This window comes from Armigeres subalbatus, chromosome 2, assembly GCF_024139115.2.
Source record: "Armigeres subalbatus isolate Guangzhou_Male chromosome 2, GZ_Asu_2, whole genome shotgun sequence".
NCBI classification, from domain to species: Eukaryota; Metazoa; Arthropoda; class Insecta; order Diptera; family Culicidae; genus Armigeres; species Armigeres subalbatus.
In genome coordinates this window covers 370782668-370804332 of record NC_085140.1, presented here as the reverse complement: position 1 = coordinate 370804332, position 21665 = coordinate 370782668, and the positions used below count along the sequence as shown (strand labels likewise).

At 39.5% G+C, this 21665-nt stretch overlaps 1 protein-coding gene across 2 annotated transcripts in view; it reads right to left on the bottom strand.

The window, feature by feature from the left end:
* The window catches only part of LOC134213073 (tyrosine-protein kinase Btk), a 337863-nt gene that overhangs the window by 244895 nt on the left and 71303 nt on the right, over positions 1-21665 (bottom strand). For both annotated transcript variants that reach the window (XM_062691623.1, XM_062691624.1), the window contains exons 3-5: positions 18767-18862; positions 18543-18675; positions 18334-18477 (exon numbers count right to left, since the gene is read on the bottom strand). In XM_062691623.1, coding sequence (XP_062547607.1) covers positions 18334-18477; positions 18543-18675; positions 18767-18862 — 373 coding nt within the window. The remainder of the gene's footprint in view (positions 1-18333; positions 18478-18542; positions 18676-18766; positions 18863-21665) is intronic.

The following is a 21665-nucleotide window of genomic DNA, read 5'->3' as shown; positions in this document are numbered from 1 at the left end:
AAAGCAGTTTTTTTGCTCTAACTTTTTTGTTTCAAATTATCAGCAATGTGATGACCAGCTTTTGAGCTTTGCAGGGCAGAACTTTTCATGGACTTAACGTTGCCATATATTATGCGGATCAAAAGTTATTGAGGTTTTCTTCATTTTCAAGCACTATTTTGTTATTTTCATGTGTTTTGCTTCTTCCATGGCATACTTCGTGATATGGCAAACGCCACACCATTTTGTTATAGAGCCTTGGCAAAAACTAATATCTCGAAAACAGCAGTTCGTTGGGTGTTTTGCTTCTTCCAGGTAGGTAACATGACAAAAATAATAACAGAAATTAATATCCAATACTTTAGGCATAACAAGTTCAGAAATTTTAATACTTAATGAAATATAATTTTGTTATGCCTTTGATATAGTAATAACAAAATATGTTATGCCTGGAATATTTTGCATATTAATTTTTGTTATTTCACATCTTATACAAGTCCATAATAGAGCTGAAAATCAATAACAGAATTAGGTATTACAATTGAGTTTTTTTTTTTCTGTTCGGGATTCCTGCCACTCTCAGCATGGTCTGGCTATACTGCTGGACAATATAATAGGTGGCCATTCTCCATAAAAATAATATCGAGGTTGACTACCTGGCACTCAGAAGTGGTACAATCGATAAAAGATACATTTGTTTTATACCTCATAGTTTTCACGATATTTACAAAACTTTTTTTTACTAAAAATCCCTTTCCGTACAATCTCTGTTACTTCTGATTATACGAATGAAAAAAATAAGTTCACAGATAAAATAAAATTTGATTATATATCCAAACTAATGTAGAAATATCTGATCATGTTATGCCTAAAGTATTTTGGATATTAATTTTTGTTATTATGTTTGTCATGTTACCTCTTATTCATATCAAGTTGATACAAACTGCTGTTTTCAAGATATTAGCTTCTGCTCAGGCTCGATAACAATATGAAGTTTTTTTCAATATCCCCTTGATTTATACACCCTAAAATGGAGCCTGAAAGTAGAAGAATAAGGTCGAGAAAACAATTTGAATTTTTTTTTGCGCCGTTCATAGATACATCTTTTTTGTCTTTATTAAAGAGACTTTCAGCCCGAGGCAGCATAGATACATCTGTTAGAAGACAACTTTTGTTTTTTTTAAAGAAAAACCTCAATAACTTTTATTCGCATGAGATATGGCAACGCTAATTCCGTAAAAGTTGGGCCCTGCAAAGCTCAAAAAATGGTCTGAACAGCACATTGCTGAGAAATTTGAAACAAAAAGTTAGAGCAAAAAACTGCTTTTTCAAGGGTCACTTTAAGTAAACTTGTGAAAATTGCTCCAAATCAGTCAATTTAAGAGCTAAATTTTTTTTTTCGGAAAATTTTTGAAACCTAGCTTAACTACAACTTCGCGAAACATTGTATACAAGTATCTCTGCAAAGAAAAAAGTTTTATTTTATTTTTTTTTATTTGGCCCACCCAAAATTTTATGAAAACCTTAAGAAGCCCCTTACCGTTAGAACAACTTTGTAGAACAAAGTTTTTCTTCTATCTCTGCTATTTAAGGAACATCCATAAATTACGTAACGCTTGGAGGTGAGGAGGAGGGGATTTGTCCGAAGTGTGACGACCCATACATAATTTTCAGAGGCTTCATACAAAAAGTGTGACATAGGGAGCAGGTGGGGGGGTCAAAATGGTCAATTTTTGCGTTACGTAATTAATGGATCTTCCTTTTCGGCTTGAAAAACTTATTACCACTTTGTCTCCTACCTGGACCAATGTGCATTGTATTACTATTTCATGGAAGTTTTACCCTTGTCCTTGTCCTGGGCTAATGTCGAAATCTACGAATTTCGTGGGTTTTTGATTTGGTCTGAAAACAGTCTTACAGCGCTGAAAATTGCATGGCTATCATTATTATGAATTTTATGATAGACAAATCTGGAACAAGGGGATTTTCTCATTAGTCCTTCAGAGTACTCTTCAAAATTGGCAAATGATTTGGTCATACAATGAACTTGGAGGTGGCTATTTTCCATAGTTCCTAAGGTTTCTTCGCGAGCGTGATTCAGAGGTGAGAACTTAAGCCGAGGCTGCATTCGCACGATGTCAAGGCTTATGTCCAATCACTATTCACTAAACGCACATCACTAAGAATAAACCTTGTCGATAGCAACTTATGTAGTTGTGGAACTGGTTGCGATTACATCGATCACGAAGTTTGGTATTGCTCGGAAAACGACGCCTCCAGAGTGCAACTATTGGATACCCTTGTGGCCCGAGGTAAACAACCCTGCAGGGAAGTAAGAGGTGTTTTGCGGCACCGCGATATGGTATATATGTTGGCTATCTATACATTTCTTTGCTCGTCTGACATCAAAGTCTAATATTTCATTTTTTTTTCCAAGTTTTTTTTAAGGATTTTATTACTGACCAATATCAAAAACTTTTTCATTTTGAGCAATTGAAAATAATAAAAAATAGTCGAACGTGGAAAACGTGACACGAGAGTTGGTCCCTCATGCATTTTTCAAATGGGGGGGGGGTAGTTTCGTTTTCCTAGCCCAAATCCCGCTCCTTTAAAAATGCATGGGGAACCAAATCCCGTGACACGTTTTCCGAACTGTAAACAAGCCTTCAGAAAGGATACTTTGACTATTTTTTGTTATTTTTAATTTTTCAGCTTTAAAGCCGGTGTGGGCATTAGAGAGTTAAAAAAATAATTTTAGGAAAAAAATAAAACAAATGCGAGAAGAGCAATAAGGTGGGCTTATTGATTTCCCGTGTCAAAACCCTCTTCCATGAATATAATTATAATTATAAAAAATCTGCGGAACAAGACTCTATAAGGAAAGAACATCATTAAGAAGTAATTTTAATTATTTCCATGAATATGGTTGGCGCATGTGAATAAATATCAAATATAATCAATTCACAGTCCTTTTTGATCGAAATTGATTTAAATGATGCTAAATGAAGCATCACATCTCGGGGATCATGTTCATTAATTTTGTTCTCATGTGCTTCCAAAAAGGCGCACACATATGGAAACTCCTGATCTGTAACTAGTCTTAAAGTACGTGAGGACCGAAATCTGACCAAATTTTCACTTGGTTTGAAACCGTCTTAAACTAGATTTGATTTTGTTTATTGATTATTATTATTTTTTAACATTGTGGTTTTTTTACAGTGGATGAATTCGAAATATTCTGGATTATTCAGAAAGACTTCGAATGATTCTTAATATTTCGAAAAGAATCAAACGATTGAAAAATATGTGGTAAAGCAGATTCTGCCTACCATACTTGCCTACCAAGTTACCGGTTCCGTTCAATCAACTAATGAAATTGGTCAAATTTTAATGCCATTTTGGAGCTCTTTGGAAGAATCAATGAAAAACGGGACAAATTAAGAATTTTTTAGATCCGTCGTAATCACAAAAAGCCTGTCCAGTTAAATACGGTACGTATGGTTAGCCTACGTTGGTTGCGATCCCGCGAAACCAGTGACGCTAAAAATGTATTTCGGACAGCAGCAACATTAAAGTGAAGTTTTAACGCAAGGTACGGACTAACGTTTAGTTACTGTTCGTGATTAAAAAGAAAAAAAAAAGCTTTTGCAGGATCAGGATTTAATAAAAAGAAAGGATTTGATTGTTCAATTTGAAATTTTCTATCAAGATTCTGATTTTGGTTTTGTTGCTGTTAATGATTGATTGGAAAGGCGCATTATTAAAAAATAAATCGTTACTTTCCAGAATCACCATTTTAATCAAGGGAACGTTGAGCCAAGACGTATTTTTAAACGGCAGAAAATTACCAACGGTAGACGTCGGAGGAGGACGCTGCAAAAATGCATTTGCATGGTTGGCGTCTATTGAGGTTCAGCAGCAACTCATCGAGTGACTGACGTTGGCGTCAGTGAAATTTTCTCACAAGAGATAAATCGATCCTTGTTCGGATCACCATTAATAATGCCCATAATACATCGTTAGAGAGATATTTACCATTGATTTAAAAAAAATCAAGCATATTTCAGTTACATTACGCTAGATTCATGCACATCAACCATCATAATGACTTGGTTTTTAGCAGCCACTTAAGCAGGCATTCTGTATGCGTGTTTTTTTTTCTTTTACCCAATAAGGTAGGATTCTGAGTGGACTTACCTATTTTCGCACATTAGATGAACGGACAACAATCAGACTATTTTTGGATTCATAGTTAATTCAGAATTTTCATCAGTATAGTGACACGATTAACCAAAACTTATTTGGATAGTATTTGAAGTACTTGTACCCAAAAAAACAGCTTACGATTTTCTTTTAAAGCAGCTCGTTATGATTGTCTACCTTACGGCTTTGACAAACGATTAATGCTCATTAATTTAAGCTCCAAGTTAACGCCTCATATTGTTGCGGCGAACGGTCAGGCTTAGAAACGTCGTCCGGGTCAAGACAGCCACTTCTCTGGATGGTCCCGGAGGGCCATTTGATAGCCACGGTCTAGAAAAAAAACCGCAACTTTGCAGTGATTTAACACTCGCATTGATAGTCACATTCAGATGGGATGCACTTACATGAGATTCTGGGTATGAATAAAAAACGATTACTTCTGACTATTTTTAAGGAAATGCTTGGACTACGAAGGCATCCGAGCATTAAATGTTGCCAATAATTGTTGATTTATATCGAAGAAGTCAAAAGATTTGTAAGAAATGGTCTTTAGTGGATGATCAAACAAATGATTCAATTATGACCCATCTTTACTGAATCTGTCAAAAACCCCAGCACAGTTAGCTCTCATATTAGATTAAACATACATTCTGTAGAGGATAAATTCTAAATAATCTCCAGCTATCTAATTGATATCATCAACATCGGACTGTCAATAGCTCAATCAGCACCCTAATTTTATCGAGCCCCATTTAGCATTGCACTCTTCACCTATAATTTTCGATATTTTATTGCCATAATAACATCTCCAGCAAACTGCCTTTATTTGACAGGCTATCGACGAACCTTTCGGATCCCGCCCTATATTTAGGGCAAGTACAAACGTACGAGGTACGCAATAAACCCAACCTCATATCACGATGTTGAAATCGAATCGAATTTTTTGCTCGCATTTCATTCGTAGACCTGCCCTTACAAGAACACGATTGTTGAATTGGAAAACCTTCGCACCACTTGTTGCACCACGCGCCTACCTACATGATGCGATGCGGCGGTACGACCCGACGAGGGCGCGTAGCGAATTTTCTTCCGATTCCGATGCACGATAATCGGAAAGAAAACCTTCGCTTGCGTGTCCGATGATGTGCACACATAAAATAACAACAAGCTGCCCGGGTACATCCGAGTACCGGCTGTTGAACACCCGTATACCGAAATGCACGCAGGGAATGCACTTTCCACTCATGCTCACCTCACACCTCATCAATTACTAAAAACGACCCAAGAGCCTGTTGATACCGCCACAACGAATAGTTCCAAGAACTGCTCGAGAAGGTGGCACGGGTCAGGGCACGTGTTTTTCGTTTAGAAAATTATTTGAAGTTTGGGAACAAAACCACATCTGCCCTCGTTCACCGACAGGTGGTGAGATGAGAAATCGAAATGGTCAGCTCCATTTCGAAGTGGGAGATAGAACCGTTGTGGAGAGAAAATGCGAATTAGGAATTAGAGGTTGAAGGAAAATACGAATTCTGGAAGAAAGGGAGTAGATCAAAACCTAATTGGGAAAATGGATTGAGAAACAAAAACAATCGACGCTATTCATGACCGAAATTGCATCTTATTATAATACGAGACATCCAGACGTTTTCAAACGCAAATTCGATACAGTATTGAAATCATTTGGCAATAGAAACGAGTGGTAGTCATAAGCTCGACCAAATCAAGAACGATTACTCTTGCAGGAGTTTCATCAAACATTTTTCGGAAAAAATGAACAGTAGGACAGCTCAGTTTAAATTAACACTAGGATTCATTCGTTCAGAAAATCGTTGTAACTAAATTTTCAAATGACTATATCTCAGTGGTTTTTCAACCGATTTTCTCAGTTTTTTCACCAACCTCTTAGCCATCTCTTCTAGTTTCTGGACATTGCAAAATATTGTATCTAGGGGTGTTCAATTTTTCACTAGAGCTGTGGGAGTAAAGCAACGGATTTAGAAAAATGCGATTTTGGAGATATACTTATATTTCATTACCAAAAATGATATCTATTCATATAGTGATGATGGAAATGATAAAATAACACATAAAAGACATCACCTGGAACATGAGAACACATTTTGAGCATCCCTACTATGCATACGATGATAATTCGGTGCCTTTAGGAACCACTTTATGCTACAGGATGTATGAAGCCTCAGAAAATGTTTTCAAGCATGTTGTCTACTGTGAGCTTGTTAAATTAAATGTAAACTATATACGAAACATGTGTGATAATCTATTATGATGATCTAGGATCTCCAAATTGTCCTGGAGTTTGAATCAAATGGTCAACCGAATCAACCAAGGCTTCCATGATGTCCCATACCGCGGTATCAACCCAATTATGTCCTCCGAGTATTTATCTTCCACTTGCGTCCCAAATCCAGGCATTTGAGATGTTGTAAGATCTCCAAATTGTCCTGAAGTTTGAGTAAAATGGTCTATCGAATCAACCAAAGCATCCATGACGGCCCCAGCCGCAGTATCAACCCAATTATGTCCTCCGAGTATTTGTCTTTCACTTGCGTCTCAAATCCAAACATATGAGATGTTGTAAGATCTCCAAATTGTCCTGGAATTTGAATCAAATGGTCTACCGAATCAACCAAGGCTTCCATGATGTCCCATACCGCGGTATCAACCCAATTATGTCCTCCGAGTATTTATCTTCCACTTGCGTCTCAAATCCAGGCATTTGAGATGTTGTAAGATCTCCAAATTGTCCTGAAGTTTGAGTAAAATGGTCTATCGAATCAACCAAGGCATCCATGATGGCCCCAGCCGCAGTATCAACCCAATTATATCCTCCGAGTAGTTGTCTTTCACTTGCGTCTCAAATCCAAACATATGAGATGTTGTAAGATCTCCAAATTGTCCTGGAATTTGAATCAAATGGTCTACCCGATCAACCAAGGCTTCCTTGATGTCCCATACCGCGGTATCAACCCAATTATGTCTACCGAGTCCACTTGCGTCTCAAATCCAGGCATTTGAGATGTTGTAAGATCTCCAAATTGTCCTGAAGTTTGAGTAAAATGGTCTATCGAATCAACCAAAGCATCCATGATGGCCCCAGCCGCAGTGTCAACCCAATTATGTCCTCCGAGTATTTATCTTCCACTTGCGTCTCAAATCCAGGCATTTGAGATGTTGTAAGATCTCCAAATTGTCCTGAAGTTTGAGTAAAATGGTCTATCGAATCAACCAAGGCATCCATGATGGCCCCAGCCGCAGTATCAACCCAATTATGTCCTCCGAGTATTTGTCTTTCACTTGCGTCTCAAATCCAAACATATGAGATGTTGTAAGATCTCCAAATTGTCCTGGAATTTGAATCAAATGGTCTACCGAATCAACCAAGGCTTCCATGATGTCCCATACCACGGGATCTACCCATTTATGTCCTCCGAGTATTTATCTTCCACTTGCGTCTCAAATCCAGGCATTTGAGATGTTGTAAGATCTCCAAATTGTCCTGAAGTTTGAGTAAAATGGTCTATCGAATCAACCAAGGCATCCATGATGGCCCCAGCCGCAGTATCAACCCAATTATGTCCTCCGAGTATTTGTCTTTCACTTGCGTCTCAAATCCAAACATATGAGATGTTGTAAGATCTCCAAATTGTCCTGGAATTTGAATCAAATGGTCTACCGAATCAACCAAGGCTTCCATGATGTCCCATACCGCGGTATCAACCCAATTATGTCCTCCGAGTATTTATCTTCCACTTGCGTCTCAAATCCAGGCATTTGAGATGTTGTAAGATCTCCAAATTGTCCTGAAGTTTGAGTAAAATGGTCTATCGACCCAATTATGTCCTCCGAATATTGGTCTTTCACTTGCGTCTCAAATCCAAACATATGAGATGTTGTAAGATCTCCAAATTGTCCTGGAATTTGAATCAAATGGTCTACCGAATCAACCAAGGCTTCCATGATGTCCCATACCGCGGTATCAACCCAATTATGTCCTCCGAGTATTTATCTTCCACTTGCGTCTCAAATCCAGGCATTTGAGATGTTGTAAGATCTCCAAATTGTCCTGAAGTTTGAGTAAAATGGTCTATCGAATCAACCAAAGCATCCATGATGGCCTCATGGCAGTGTCAACCCAATTATGTCCTCCGAGTATTTGTCTGTCATTTGCGTCTTAAACCCAGGCATATGAGACGTGTTGGATCTCCGAATTGTCCTGGAGTTTTAATCAAATGGTCTACCAAATCAACCAAAGCTTCCATGAGGTCCCATACCGCTTTATCAACCCAATTAAGTCCTCCGAGTATTTATCTTCCACTTGCGTCTCAAATCCAGGCATTTGAGATGTTGTAAGATCTCCAAATTTTCCTGAAGTTTGAATCAAATGGTCTATTGAATCAACCATGGCATCCATGATGCTCCCAGCCGCAGTATCAACCCAACTATGTCCTCCGAGTATTTATCTTCCACTTGCGTCTCAAATCCAAACATATGAGATGTTGTAAGATCTCCAAATTGTCCTGGAATTTGAATCAAATGTTCTACCGAATCAACCAAGGCTTCCATGATGTCCCATACCGCGGTATCAACCCAATTATGTCCTCCAGTATTTATCTTTCATTTGCGTTTCAAATCCAGCCATTTGAGCTGTTGTTAGAGCTCCTAATTGTCCTGCAGTTTGAGTAAAATGGTCTATCGAATCAATCAAAGGCTTCCATGATGTCCTCTGCCATGGTATCACCCCAATTATGTACTCAGAGTGTTTGTCTTCTAATTGCTTCTTAAATCCAGGCATATGAGATGTTGTAGGATCTCCAAATTGTCCTGAAGTTTTAATGAAATGATCTACCGAATCAACCAAGGCTTCCATGATGTCACATACCGCGGTTTCAACCCAATTATATCCTCAGAGTATTTATCTTTCACTTACGTCTCAAATCCAGGCATTTGAGATGTTGTTAGATCTCCAAATTGTCCTGAAGTTTGAATCAAATGTTCTACCGAATCAACCAAGGCTTCCATGATGTCCCATACCGCGGTATCAACCCAATTATGTCCTCCGAGTATTTATCTTCCACTTGCGCCTCAAATCCAGGCATCTGAGATGCTGTAAGATCTCCAAATTGTCCTGAAGTTTGAGTAAAATGGTCTATTGAATCAACCATGGCAGCCATGATGCTCCCAGCCGCACTAGCAACCCAACTATGTCATACCGCGGTATCAACCCAATTATGTCCTCCGAGTATTTATCTTTCATTTGCGTTTCAAATCCAGCCATTTGAGCTGTTGTTAGAGCTCCTAATTGTCCTGCAGTTTGAGTAAAATGGTCTATCGAATCAATCAAGGCTTCCATGATGTCCTCTGCCATGGTATCACCCCAATTATGTACTCAGAGTGTTTGTCTTTTAATTGCTTCTTAAATCCAGGCATATGAGATGTTGTAGGATCTCCAAATTGTCCTGAAGTTTTAATGAAATGATCTACCGAATCAACCAAGGCTTCCATGATGTCACATTCCGCGGTTTCAACCCAATTATATCCTCAGAGTATTTATCTTTCACTTACGTCTCAAATCCAGGCATTTGAGATGTTGTTAGATCTCCAAATTGTCCTGAAGTTTGAGTAAAATGGTCTACCGAATCAACCAAGGCTTCCATGATGTCCCATACCGCGGTATCAACCCAATTATGTCCTCCGAGTATTTATCTTCCACTTGCGCCTCAAATCCAGGCATTTGAGATGCTGTAAGATCTCCAAATTATCCTGGAGTATGAGTAAAATGGTCTATCGAATCAACCAAGGTTTCCATGAAGTATCTAGCTTGTCTTTCACTTGCGTCTCAAATCCAGGCGTTTGAGATGTTGTAAGATCTCCAAATTGTCCTGGAGTTTGAGTAAAATGGTCTTTCGAATCAACCAAGGCTTCCATGATGTCACCTGCCGCGGTATAAACCCAATTAAGTCTCTACCTTATTTATTTTTCACTTGCGTCTCAAATCCAGGCATTTGAGATGTTGTAAGATCTCCAAATTGTCCTGGATTTTGAGTAAAATGGTCTATCGATTAAAATCTATCGCTTTACGATGCTTCTCTGAATTGTTTTCAATTTCCTCATTTTCTCGATTCAAAAAGAAAAAACCTAAATAAACCAGGTAGTAAGCGATCCTTCCTCTCTTGCGTTTAACCAAGACACCAACCTTTTTGGATTGTTTCACCTCTCTTCATAACTTTTGAAAGTCGACTATGCCATGTGCCAATTACAGAGGGATCACCCTTATGAACTCGGCGTACACAATTCTGTCGCGTGTCCTGTTTAACAGACTGAGACCGCTAGAAGAGTCCTTCGTCAGCGAATACCAGGCAGGTTTTCGTGAGGTCGATCAACGACGGATCAGATGTTTAGCCTGCGGATGATCATTGATGAATTCCGGGAGTATAATTTGCAGATTTACCAAAGTCCTTGTTGGTGTATCGGGTAACCACCCTCTTCCCCTATTTTTGGCGATAATGGACATCAATGTGCTTGCCTATACGTTCAATTCTAGTGTATTCTTCCGTTTACCTCGAGGACGCCATTACTAGGACCTGATTGTACCAATTTGATCAATGATGATCGGATTTAACGAGACTTGTAATGTTGTGATGTAATGATCTTTTTTAGAGTAAAGTTTCATTAAGACAAACATACACTGTCGGATGATTATAATAATAATAATAATAATAAACAATAAACATCATAAATAAAGTACAACATCTCATGTGCCTGGATTTGTAATGCAAGTAAAAGACAAATACTCGGAGGTCATAATTGGGTTGATAGCGCGGCTGGGGACATCATGAAAGCTTTGGTTGATTCGATAGACCATTTGATTCAAACTCAAGGAAACTGCGACGCAAGTGAAAGAAAAATATTCAGAGGACATAATTGGGTTTATGCCGCGGCTGGGGTCTTCATGGAAGACTTGGTTGATTCGTTAGACCATTTGATTCAAACTTCAACACAATTAGGAGATTTTACAACATCTCATATACCTGGATTTGAGACGGAAGTAAAAGACATATACCCGAAGTACATAATTGGGGTGATACCGCGGCAGAGGACATCATGGAAGCCTTGGTTGACTCGATAGACCATTTTACTCAAACTCCAGAACAATTTGGAGATCTTACAACAACTCAAATTCCTGGATTTGCGACGCAAGTTAAAGATAAATACTCGGCGGATATAATTGGGTTGATTTCGCGGCTGGGGGCATTATGATAGCCTTGGTAGATTCTAAAGAGCATTTTACTCAAAATTCAGGACCATTTGGAGATCTTACAACATCGCCTATGCCTGGATTTGAGACGCAGGTGCAATACAATTACTCGGAGGACTTAATAGGATTTATACTGCGGCTGAGGACATCATGGAAGCCTTAGTTGATTCGATAGATCATTTTACTCAAACTCCAGGGCAATTTGGAGATCTTACAACATCTCAAATGCCTGGATTTGAGATGCAAGTGAAAGACAAATATTCGGAGGACATAATAGGTGTTATACTACGGCAGAGGACATTTTGGAAGCCTTAGTTGATTCGAAAGACCATTTTAATCGAACTCCAGGTCAATTTGGAGATCTTACAACATCTCAAATGCCTGAATTTGAGACGCAAGTGAAAGATAAATACTCTGAGGATATAATTGGGTTGAAACCGCGGAATGTGACATCATGGAAGCCTTGGTTGATTCGGTAGACCATTTCATTAAAACTTCAGGACAATTTGGAGATCCTACAACATCTCATATGCCTGGATTTAAGAAGCAATTAAAAGACAAACACTCTGAGTACATAATTGGGTGATACCGCGGCAGAGGACATCATGGAAGCGTTGATTGATTCGATAGACCATTTTACTCAAACTGCAGGACAATTAGGAGCTCTAACAACAGCTCAAATGGCTGGATTTGAAACGCAAATGAAAGATAAATACTCGGAGGACATAATTGGGTTGATACCGCGGTATGACATAGTTGGGTTGATACTGCGGCTGGGAGCATCATGGATGCCATGGTTGATTCAATAGACCATTTTACTCAAACTTCAGGACAATTCGGAGATCTTACAGCATCTCAGATGCCTGGATTTGAGGCGCAAGTGGAAGATAAATACTGGAGGACATAATTGGGTTGATACCGCGGTATGGGACATCATGGAAGCCTTGGTTGATTCGGTAGAACATTTGATTCAAACTTCAGGACAATTTGGAGATCTAACAACATCTCAAATGCCTGGATTTGAGACGCAAGTGAAAGATAAATACTCTGAGGATATAATTGGGTTGAAACCGCGGAATGTGACATCATGGAAGCCTTGGTTGATTCGGTAGATCATTTCATTAAAACTTCAGGACAATTTGGAGATCCTACAACATCTCATATGCCTGGATTTAAGAAGCAATTAGAAGACAAACACTCTGAGTACATAATTGGGGTGATACCGCGGCAGAGGACATCATGGAAGCCTTGATTGATTCGATAGACCATTTTACTCAAACTGCAGGACAATTAGGAGCTCTAACAACAGCTCAAATGGCTGGATTTGAAACGCAAATGAAAGATAAATACTCGGAGGACATAATTGGGTTGATACCGCGGTATGGGACATCATGGAAGCCATGGTTGATTCGGTAGAACATTTGATTCAAATTCCAGGACAATTTGGAGATCTTACAACATCTCATATGTTTGGATTTGAGACGCAAGTGGAAGATAAATACTCGGAGGACATAGTTGGGTTGATACTGCGGCTGGGAGCATCATGGATGCCATGGTTGATTCAATAGACCATTTTACTCAAACTTCAGGACAATTTGGAGATCTTACAACATCTCAAATGCCTGGATTTGAGACGCAAGTGGAAGATAAATACTCGGAGGACATAATTGGGTTGATACCGCGGTATGGGACCTCATGGAAGCTTTGGTTGATTCGGTAGACCATTTGACTCAAATTCCAGGACAATTTGGAGATCTTACAACATCTCATATGTTTGAATTTGAGACGCAAGTGAAAGACAACTACTCGGAGGACATAATTGGGTTGATCTGCGGCTGCGGCCATCATGGATGCTTTGGTTGATTCGATAGACCATTTTACTCAAACTTCAGGACAATTTGGAGATCTTACAACATCTCAAATGCCTGGATTTGAGACGCAATTGGAAGATAAATACTCGGAGGACATAATTGGGTTGATACCGCGGTATGGGACATCATGGAAGCCTTGGTTGATTCGGTAGACCATTTGATTCAAATTCCAGGACAATATGGAGATCTTAGAACATCTCATATGTTTGGATTTGAGACGCAAGTGAAAGACATATACTCGGAGGACATAATTGTTGATACTGCGGCTGGGGCCGTCATGGATGCTTTGGTTGATTCGATAGACCATTTTACTCAAACTTCAGGACAATTTGGAGATCTTACAACATCTCAAATGCCTGGATTTGCGACGCAAGTGGAAGATAAATACTCGGAGGACATAATTGGGTTGATACCGCGGTATGGGACATCATGGAAGCCTTGGTTGATTCGGTAGACCATTTGATTCAAATTCCAGGACAATTTGGAGATCTTACAACATCTCATATGTTTGGATTTGAGACGCAAGTGAAAGACAAATACTCGGAGGACATAATTGGGTTGATACTGCGGCTGGGGCCATCATGGATGCCTTGGTTGATTCGATAGACCATTTTACTCAAACTTCAGGACAATTTGGAGATCTTACAACATCTCAAATGCCTGGATTTGAGACGCAAGTGAAAGATAAATACTCGGAGGACATAAATGGGTAGATCCCGTGGTATGGGACATCATGGAAGCCTTGGTTGATTCGGTAGACCATTTGATTCAAATTCCAGGACAATTTGGAGATCTTACAACATCTCATATGTTTGGATTTGAGACGCAAGTGAAAGACAAATACTCGGAGGACATAATTGGGTTGATACTGCGGCTGGGGCCATCATGGATGCCTTGGTTGATTCGATAGACCATTTTACTCAAACTTCAGGACAATTTGGAGATCTTACAACATCTCAAATGCCTGGATTTGAGACGCAAGTGGAAGATAAATACTCGGAGGACATAATTGGGTTGACACTGCGGCTGGGGCCATCATGGATGCTTTGGTTGATTCGATAGACCATTTTACTCAAACTTCAGGACAATTTGGAGATCTTACAACATCTCAAATGCCTGGATTTGAGACGCAAGTGGACTCGGTAGACATAATTGGGTTGATACCGCGGTATGGGACATCAAGGAAGCCTTGGTTGATCGGGTAGACCATTTGATTCAAATTCCAGGACAATTTGGAGATCTTACAACATCTCATATGTTTGGATTTGAGACGCAAGTGAAAGACAACTACTCGGAGGATATAATTGGGTTGATACTGCGGCTGGGGCCATCATGGATGCCTTGGTTGATTCGATAGACCATTTTACTCAAACTTCAGGACAATTTGGAGATCTTACAACATCTCAAATGCCTGGATTTGAGACGCAAGTGGAAGATAAATACTCGGAGGACATAATTGGGTTGATACCGCGGTATGGGACATCATGGAAGCCTTGGTTGATTCGGTAGACCATTTGATTCAAATTCCAGGACAATTTGGAGATCTTACAACATCTCATATGTTTGGATTTGAGACGCAAGTGAAAGACAAATACTCGGAGGACATAATTGGGTTGATACTGCGGCTGGGGCCATCATGGATGCCTTGGTTGATTCGATAGACCATTTTACTCAAACTTCAGGACAATTTGGAGATCTTACAACATCTCAAATGCCTGGATTTGAGACGCAAGTGGAAGATAAATACTCGGAGGACATAATTGGGTTGATACCGCGGTATGGGACATCATGGAAGCCTTGGTTGATTCGGTAGACCATTTGATTCAAATTCCAGGACAATTTGGAGATCTTACAACATCTCATATGTTTGGATTTGAGACGCAAGTGAAAGACAAATACTCGGAGGATATAATTGGGTTGATACTGCGGCTGGGGTCATCATGGATGCCTTGGTTGATTCGATAGACCATTTTACTCAAACTCCAGGACAACTTGGAGATCTTACAACATCTCAAATGCCTGGATTTGAGACGCAAGTGGAAGATGAATACTCGGAGGACATAATTGGGTTGATACCGCGGTATGGGACATCATGGAAGCCTTGGTTGATTCGGTAGACCATTTGATTCAAATTCCAGGACAATTTGGAGATCTTACAACATCTCATATGTTTGGATTTGAGACGCAAGTGAAAGACAAATACTCGGAGGACATAATTGGGTTGATACTGCGGCTGGGGCCGTCATGGATGCTTTGGTTGATTCGATAGACCATTTTACTCAAACTTCAGGACAATTTGGAGATCTTACAACATCTCAAATGCCTGGATTTGAGACGCAAGTGGACTCGGTGGACATAATTGGGTTGATACCGCGGTATGGGACATCATGGAAGCCTTGGTTGATTCGGTTGACCATTTGATTCAAACTCCAGGACAATTTGGAGATCCTAGAACATCATAATAGATTATCACACATGTTTCGTATATAGTTTACATTTAATTTAACAAGCTCACAGTAGACAACATGCTTGAAAACATTTTCTGAGGCTTCATACATCCTGTAGCATAAAGTGGTTCCTAAAGGCACCGAATTATCATCGTATGCATAGTAGGGATGCTCAAAATGTGTTCTCATGTTCCAGGTGATGTCTTTTATGTGTTATTTTTTCATTTTCATCATCACTATATGAATAGATATCATTTTTGGTAATGAAATATAAGTATATCTCAAAAATCGCATTTTTCTAAATCCGTTGCTTTACTCCCACAGCTCAAGTGAAAAATTGAACACCCCTAGATACAATATTCTGCAATGTCCAGAAACTAGAAGAGATGGCTAAGAGGTTGGTGAAAAAATTGAGAAAATCGGTTGAAAAACCACTGAGATATAGTCATTTGAAAATTTAGTTACAACGATTTTCTGAACGAATGTATCCGCGTAAGTTTTTTTAGCGAATCAATCCTAGTGTTAAAAACTGTAGAATAAAATTGAAAAACCACTGACAGTGCGCGTGCTGATCATTTAGCTCACCACGTGCTGCATATGGAAACCACCAACAGCATCAACCATCATAATGATAATGATGACGGTGGCAAAAAGTAAAAGTGCTGAAAACGATTCTGCAGATATTTCACACCGATATAAAATGCATTCCATGTTGGAATCCGTATAACGTGGAATCAGTTTTGAAAATAATATAAGGGAGCGTCTACAAATTACGTAACGCTTTGAGGAGGAGGGGGTTGAGCGAAGTGTGACGGTCCATACAAAACTTTCAGATGTTTCATTCAAAAAGTGTGACATAGGAGGAGGGGAGTTGAAAATGCCCAACTTTTGCGTTACGTAATTAATGGAAATTCTGAAGTAAAAATTGAAATTTAGCAATCCGAGCAACTACAAAAATAGCAAAAGGAAGCATTGAAAATTCTAATCCAAAATCCTTATTTACGAGTAAATCATTACTCAGAATCATTTCCCAGCACTGACACTAAAATTGTTGCATAAGCGGATGAACATAAAAATTTATTTATTTCCCATCATGTAACAAATCAAAATTTAATAACATCATATCATTATACTGTATTGAATTAAATAATTGTGACATTTCATACATCCATTTTACATAATTACATGAACACAACGAAAAACTGTTTTTGAGCAAATTCGCACTGAATCTTTTGATTTCTTCAATACAGATCAAAAGATTTGGGCGATATTCAATGCAGGTAGTGCTCCATAATTGTTCTCCAAAGTGCATGTACGTACAATGTACATAGTAGTATCACAAGCGAACGAATAAATTTCAGTACATTTCCGAACATTTTTTTTTTCATTTTACATGTTAGAATACTTATTGAAAGACGAGGATTCAGAATATATAAAAACCTCATTTTGATAAAAAAAAATGTCACATATATAGTTTCTCAATAAAACGGTTCAAATATTCTAGCCAAAATTACATCGTATTTCTGTGCTTACTCAAGAATCTACGATGCTTATCTAAATTGAATTTTACAACAAATGACTTGTCGTCCAGAGAGGTGCACGAGTTCCTGCCGAGTTCAGTACAAAACATTTTCTTACTCTTTTCAATATACAAGGAAGTCATTGATATGGAAAACCAATTATTTATGAGCCGTAACTGAACCAACTTATTCATGCTATCAACATTGAATGAAGAGAAAAAAACATCAACTTGGCTTAAGGCCTAACAGCGCCAGCACATCGATATACTTCCCGCAACTCATCATCATCCCACCATAAATCCAGAGCAAAAACAACAACATCAAGTAATTAGAAGTTTCCCAAGGCGAATCAGCGCTCCGCTCAGCCACATAAACTTAAATTATCGTTTTCCATTACCTTTTATTTAGCCGATTGCCTTTGAACAGAATGTTCCAGTTCCGCGTGGACCACTAATAATACTCTACATTGGTACCATTTTTTTAGTCGACTCTAATTCGTCAGCTGAATGATGACAGAACAAAAACGACGTCCATATTGATATTAACCCACTACTTCAAGCTCTTTCACCTTCGACGAACTTCACAATTTTGAAACCGGACATAGGTAACGACTAAAGAATCAATGTCACGATGTATATATGCACAGAAACCAACATATGCATTGAATCCAAATTTCCGAAAATAGTTAAACGTAATTATGATCATTAGTACAACCGAAACCAGTTTGCCATGTCCGGGACCAGCTGACCGGGCAATTCGCACAGTCTTGCATTCAGCACACCGACCACAGTTCAATAATCATTTATCGTTAGAAAATTGGCAGTAACCTTTCATCGTTTCCCATATTTGGAGAACGTGTGCCAAACTAATAACTGTGGTAAATGACGACGCCGTCTCACGTTCCGGCTGTCATAGTTATCTTGGAAAAGATTGAGCGCCAACGATAAGCAAATACCTACATTCGGGTCGACTTTTGCTCTGCGCCCACAAAAACGCTTACTGAACTTCCCACCCTTTATGAGTAGTGAACTTACTTGGATTATTGTTGTACTCGGGCCATAACGTCGCCACCTGACAGCCAAGCGCTCGTCGATTCAGACTTTTGCAGCAGGACCACTTCCGACCCTGCCAGAGGCTGGGATGATACCGGAACGATTTCGGACTGAACTCCTCGCAAACTGAAACGGAAAGGTTTCGATTAGCATTGCATCCGATCGGAATTTCATCTCTGATGATAACCCACCTTTTCGTATGGACACTATCCAGTCGGATCGCTCTTTTTCACTATCGGCCACCAGGTACAAGGTGTACTGCGGTAGCGTGGTACCCGGATAAATTCCGTCACTTTCGCAATATCCAACTTGGAAGGGATAACCCTGAAAAGTAGAAGATAAAAAAAAGCACGAACGATCATACCACAGTTTACGCTGCATCGAATTATTTTTTATTGTAGCAAATGGAGCTTACCTCAGGCGCTGCAGTGTCACCACCCTCGCCGTGTAGTGTCGCAGGTTCTACCAATCGCACCCCTCGAACACTGATGCGACCACGCTCACGGCGTTTCTGTTGGAAAGAAGAACAGAATTATGGAAAATATTAAAATAACTTAACCATTGGTTTTATTCAGATACGAAAATGTAATAAGCGCGAAAGGATAAGCGTGTACGAAAGTGTGAATTGTGCGTGTATCAGCTCAAGCTCGGGTTAGTATGATGCAGAATATTTGGTGCAAAAGAATTTATCCGATTGGTGCAGGTTGTGCGCTTAGTTTTATACTTAATAGTTGTTAGAAGAATTGATATCATGCAAATTCATGCAACACCTACTGAAGTGGTCAATTATTGAAAAAGTCGGATTTGCGTTGCATTTCTTACTCCTTCTTCCCACTTTTTAAAAAGAGGCCACATAACGCAACTCCCACTCACTCCCTCGAGGCAAAACGGTCTATAGGTATTCCATCTTATTCATCGTGGTTGAGATGAACGTGGCAAACGAAACTAGTAGTAGGTTAAGTGAAAAAAGTGTCAACATACATTTCGATGAAACATAAAACGTTTCTTGAAGGCAAAACGCCCTAGTGGCACGTTCCTACTATGTAAGTACCAGGCGCCTCCATGTATATCTACGCACTGTTCACACAAGCAAGAGATTAGTCGACACATGGTACTTTGTTCCCCAAGACCTAAAAGGAGTTTTGCCTCCATTAAATGTGAATATTAACAATATTATCTGGTGTGGCAAGCATTAATTGCTTGCAGAAATGTCTGCTGTGTTTCCCGAAGAAACACCTCGAAAAGACTAGACATGTCTAGGACCAAAATTTCCCAAGAAAAGATATATTTTCAAAACTATGTATGGAAGCATCAATATTTCAGGTTCTCCTAAACGACATGGAGTTCATAATATTCTATCAATCCAATCAACGAAATTCTGAATGATGTATACGTGCATCGATGAACACCCCAGCAGTTGAGCTGATATGACTACGTTTATTACTTTTACAAGTTATCGTGCGGGACCGAAATCCGTACAGCACCGAAATCCGTCCACCTCTTGAGATATCAATAAATTTAAAGAGGTTAAAGGTAATAATTGTAGGAATAATTAATCTTATCCTGTTCAGATACATGGCAGTGAGCTTTTAGGGCATAGAATTGGAAAGAAGGGTTTGAAATTAAAACAACAAAAATCAAAAAGAAATCTCCACCCACCAAACGTGCAGTTTGTGCCGCCATTTTGTTTCAGGTAGAGCATATTTGCACCAAAAGTGACTGTGTTTTAATTGCTAATTGCGAATCATTACATAAGATAAGCGGAATACAAATCGAAGGCATCGCTTCTCAAGGTGCGCATCGAACTATTTACAGCGGTCAGACTGTTTCAATTTAGCTATTTAGTTAAAAAATAGCTGTACGGATTTTGATCCTTTAATTCGAAATCCGTCCACGATTGATTGTAGTTTTTAATGAGTAAATGTGAAGTAGTAGAGTAGAAGCCTTCATGCTCCTGTGTCAATGACAAAGGTTTTATTTACATTCGATTCCTATTTTCCAATGACTTTTTCATATACTAAGGTGCTTAAGTGTACGGATTTCGATGCCGCACGGTACTATATACAGCTTCTGGCGTTACGCTGCTTCCAATGCTTTTGCATCGGCGCACCGCTGTTCAAAATATGTTATAATTCCTCACGCCGGTCCAATTTGGTGGCACCTTATTCAGTAGCGTTTTATTACAATGCTGGATTAAAAAGATGAATCTCCAGATGGAGCTCAGAAGAACTTCAGAAAGAAATTCAGAAAGATTTACTCGAGAAAATACCGCGGATGGTTTATTGTCCCTCCAGAAGATACGGAAGAGCGCAGATCATTTAAATTTTTTCATTATCGTACTTTGAGTAAAGCCCGCTGTACACCTCCCGCGAACGTGAACAAACTGTTTATTGATAATATCTTCTTGATACATACCCAAATCGTAAGGGAATCATGTTCAAATGAAAAGTAGATACTGCATTTAATAGTGAGACTCATAAAAACCTTAAAAATATCAATAATATCAGATTTATGAACATTAAACGGTCAAGTGGGCTGCAAAATGGTGGGTTGACATCAAGGAAGGAGCGCCCAACAGAGCTCTGGTCCCCACAAGTCCCTATCTCACGCTTCCACGGGTCGTCCGATGACAAAAGACCGCCAGCTAAGGGTTGTGTACTAAGCTGGTAGTGCAGCCTGGGTACTGTTGTCCTTCTGACATAAGCTAGAGTGAGAAGGTACGCCTCGACTCGTCTGTTCACTAGGAGGTGCGGCTCAAACAGCGTCTGCCTGGTACCCAGCGGCTGATTAACGAAATGCTGTATCGCGTCAGCTAAGGTGGCAGCCCCATCATCGCGATGTAGGTAACGCGACCCCGGTAAGGTAGCTTACTGAAGCCTCTCAAATACCACGAAAAATGGAGATAGAAGAAAAAGAGAACGTTATTTTTGGCAACCGACCCGGCAACGAAATAAGGACTATGATTGGAAACTCGGTACCTGGAATGTCAGGACCCTAAATGAACCTGGACGAGTGAGCCTTCTGGCTCGTGAACTGCAGAAGGTTGGAGTGAACGTGGCTGCTATTCAAGAAGTCCGATGGTCTAGATCCGGAGAATCACAGCGGCGGTGAAAAAGCAGAGCATAAAGTTGGTTTCGTAGTGATGGGCAAGCAGATGAAGCGAGTGATGCGGTGGAAACCCATTAGCGAACGAATCTGTGTGTTGAGGATATGGGGCAAATTCTTCAATTACAGCCTAATCAACGTTTACGCTACGACAAACGATAAATCCGACGACGTGAAGGACACGTTTTATGAATGTCTTGATAAAGTGC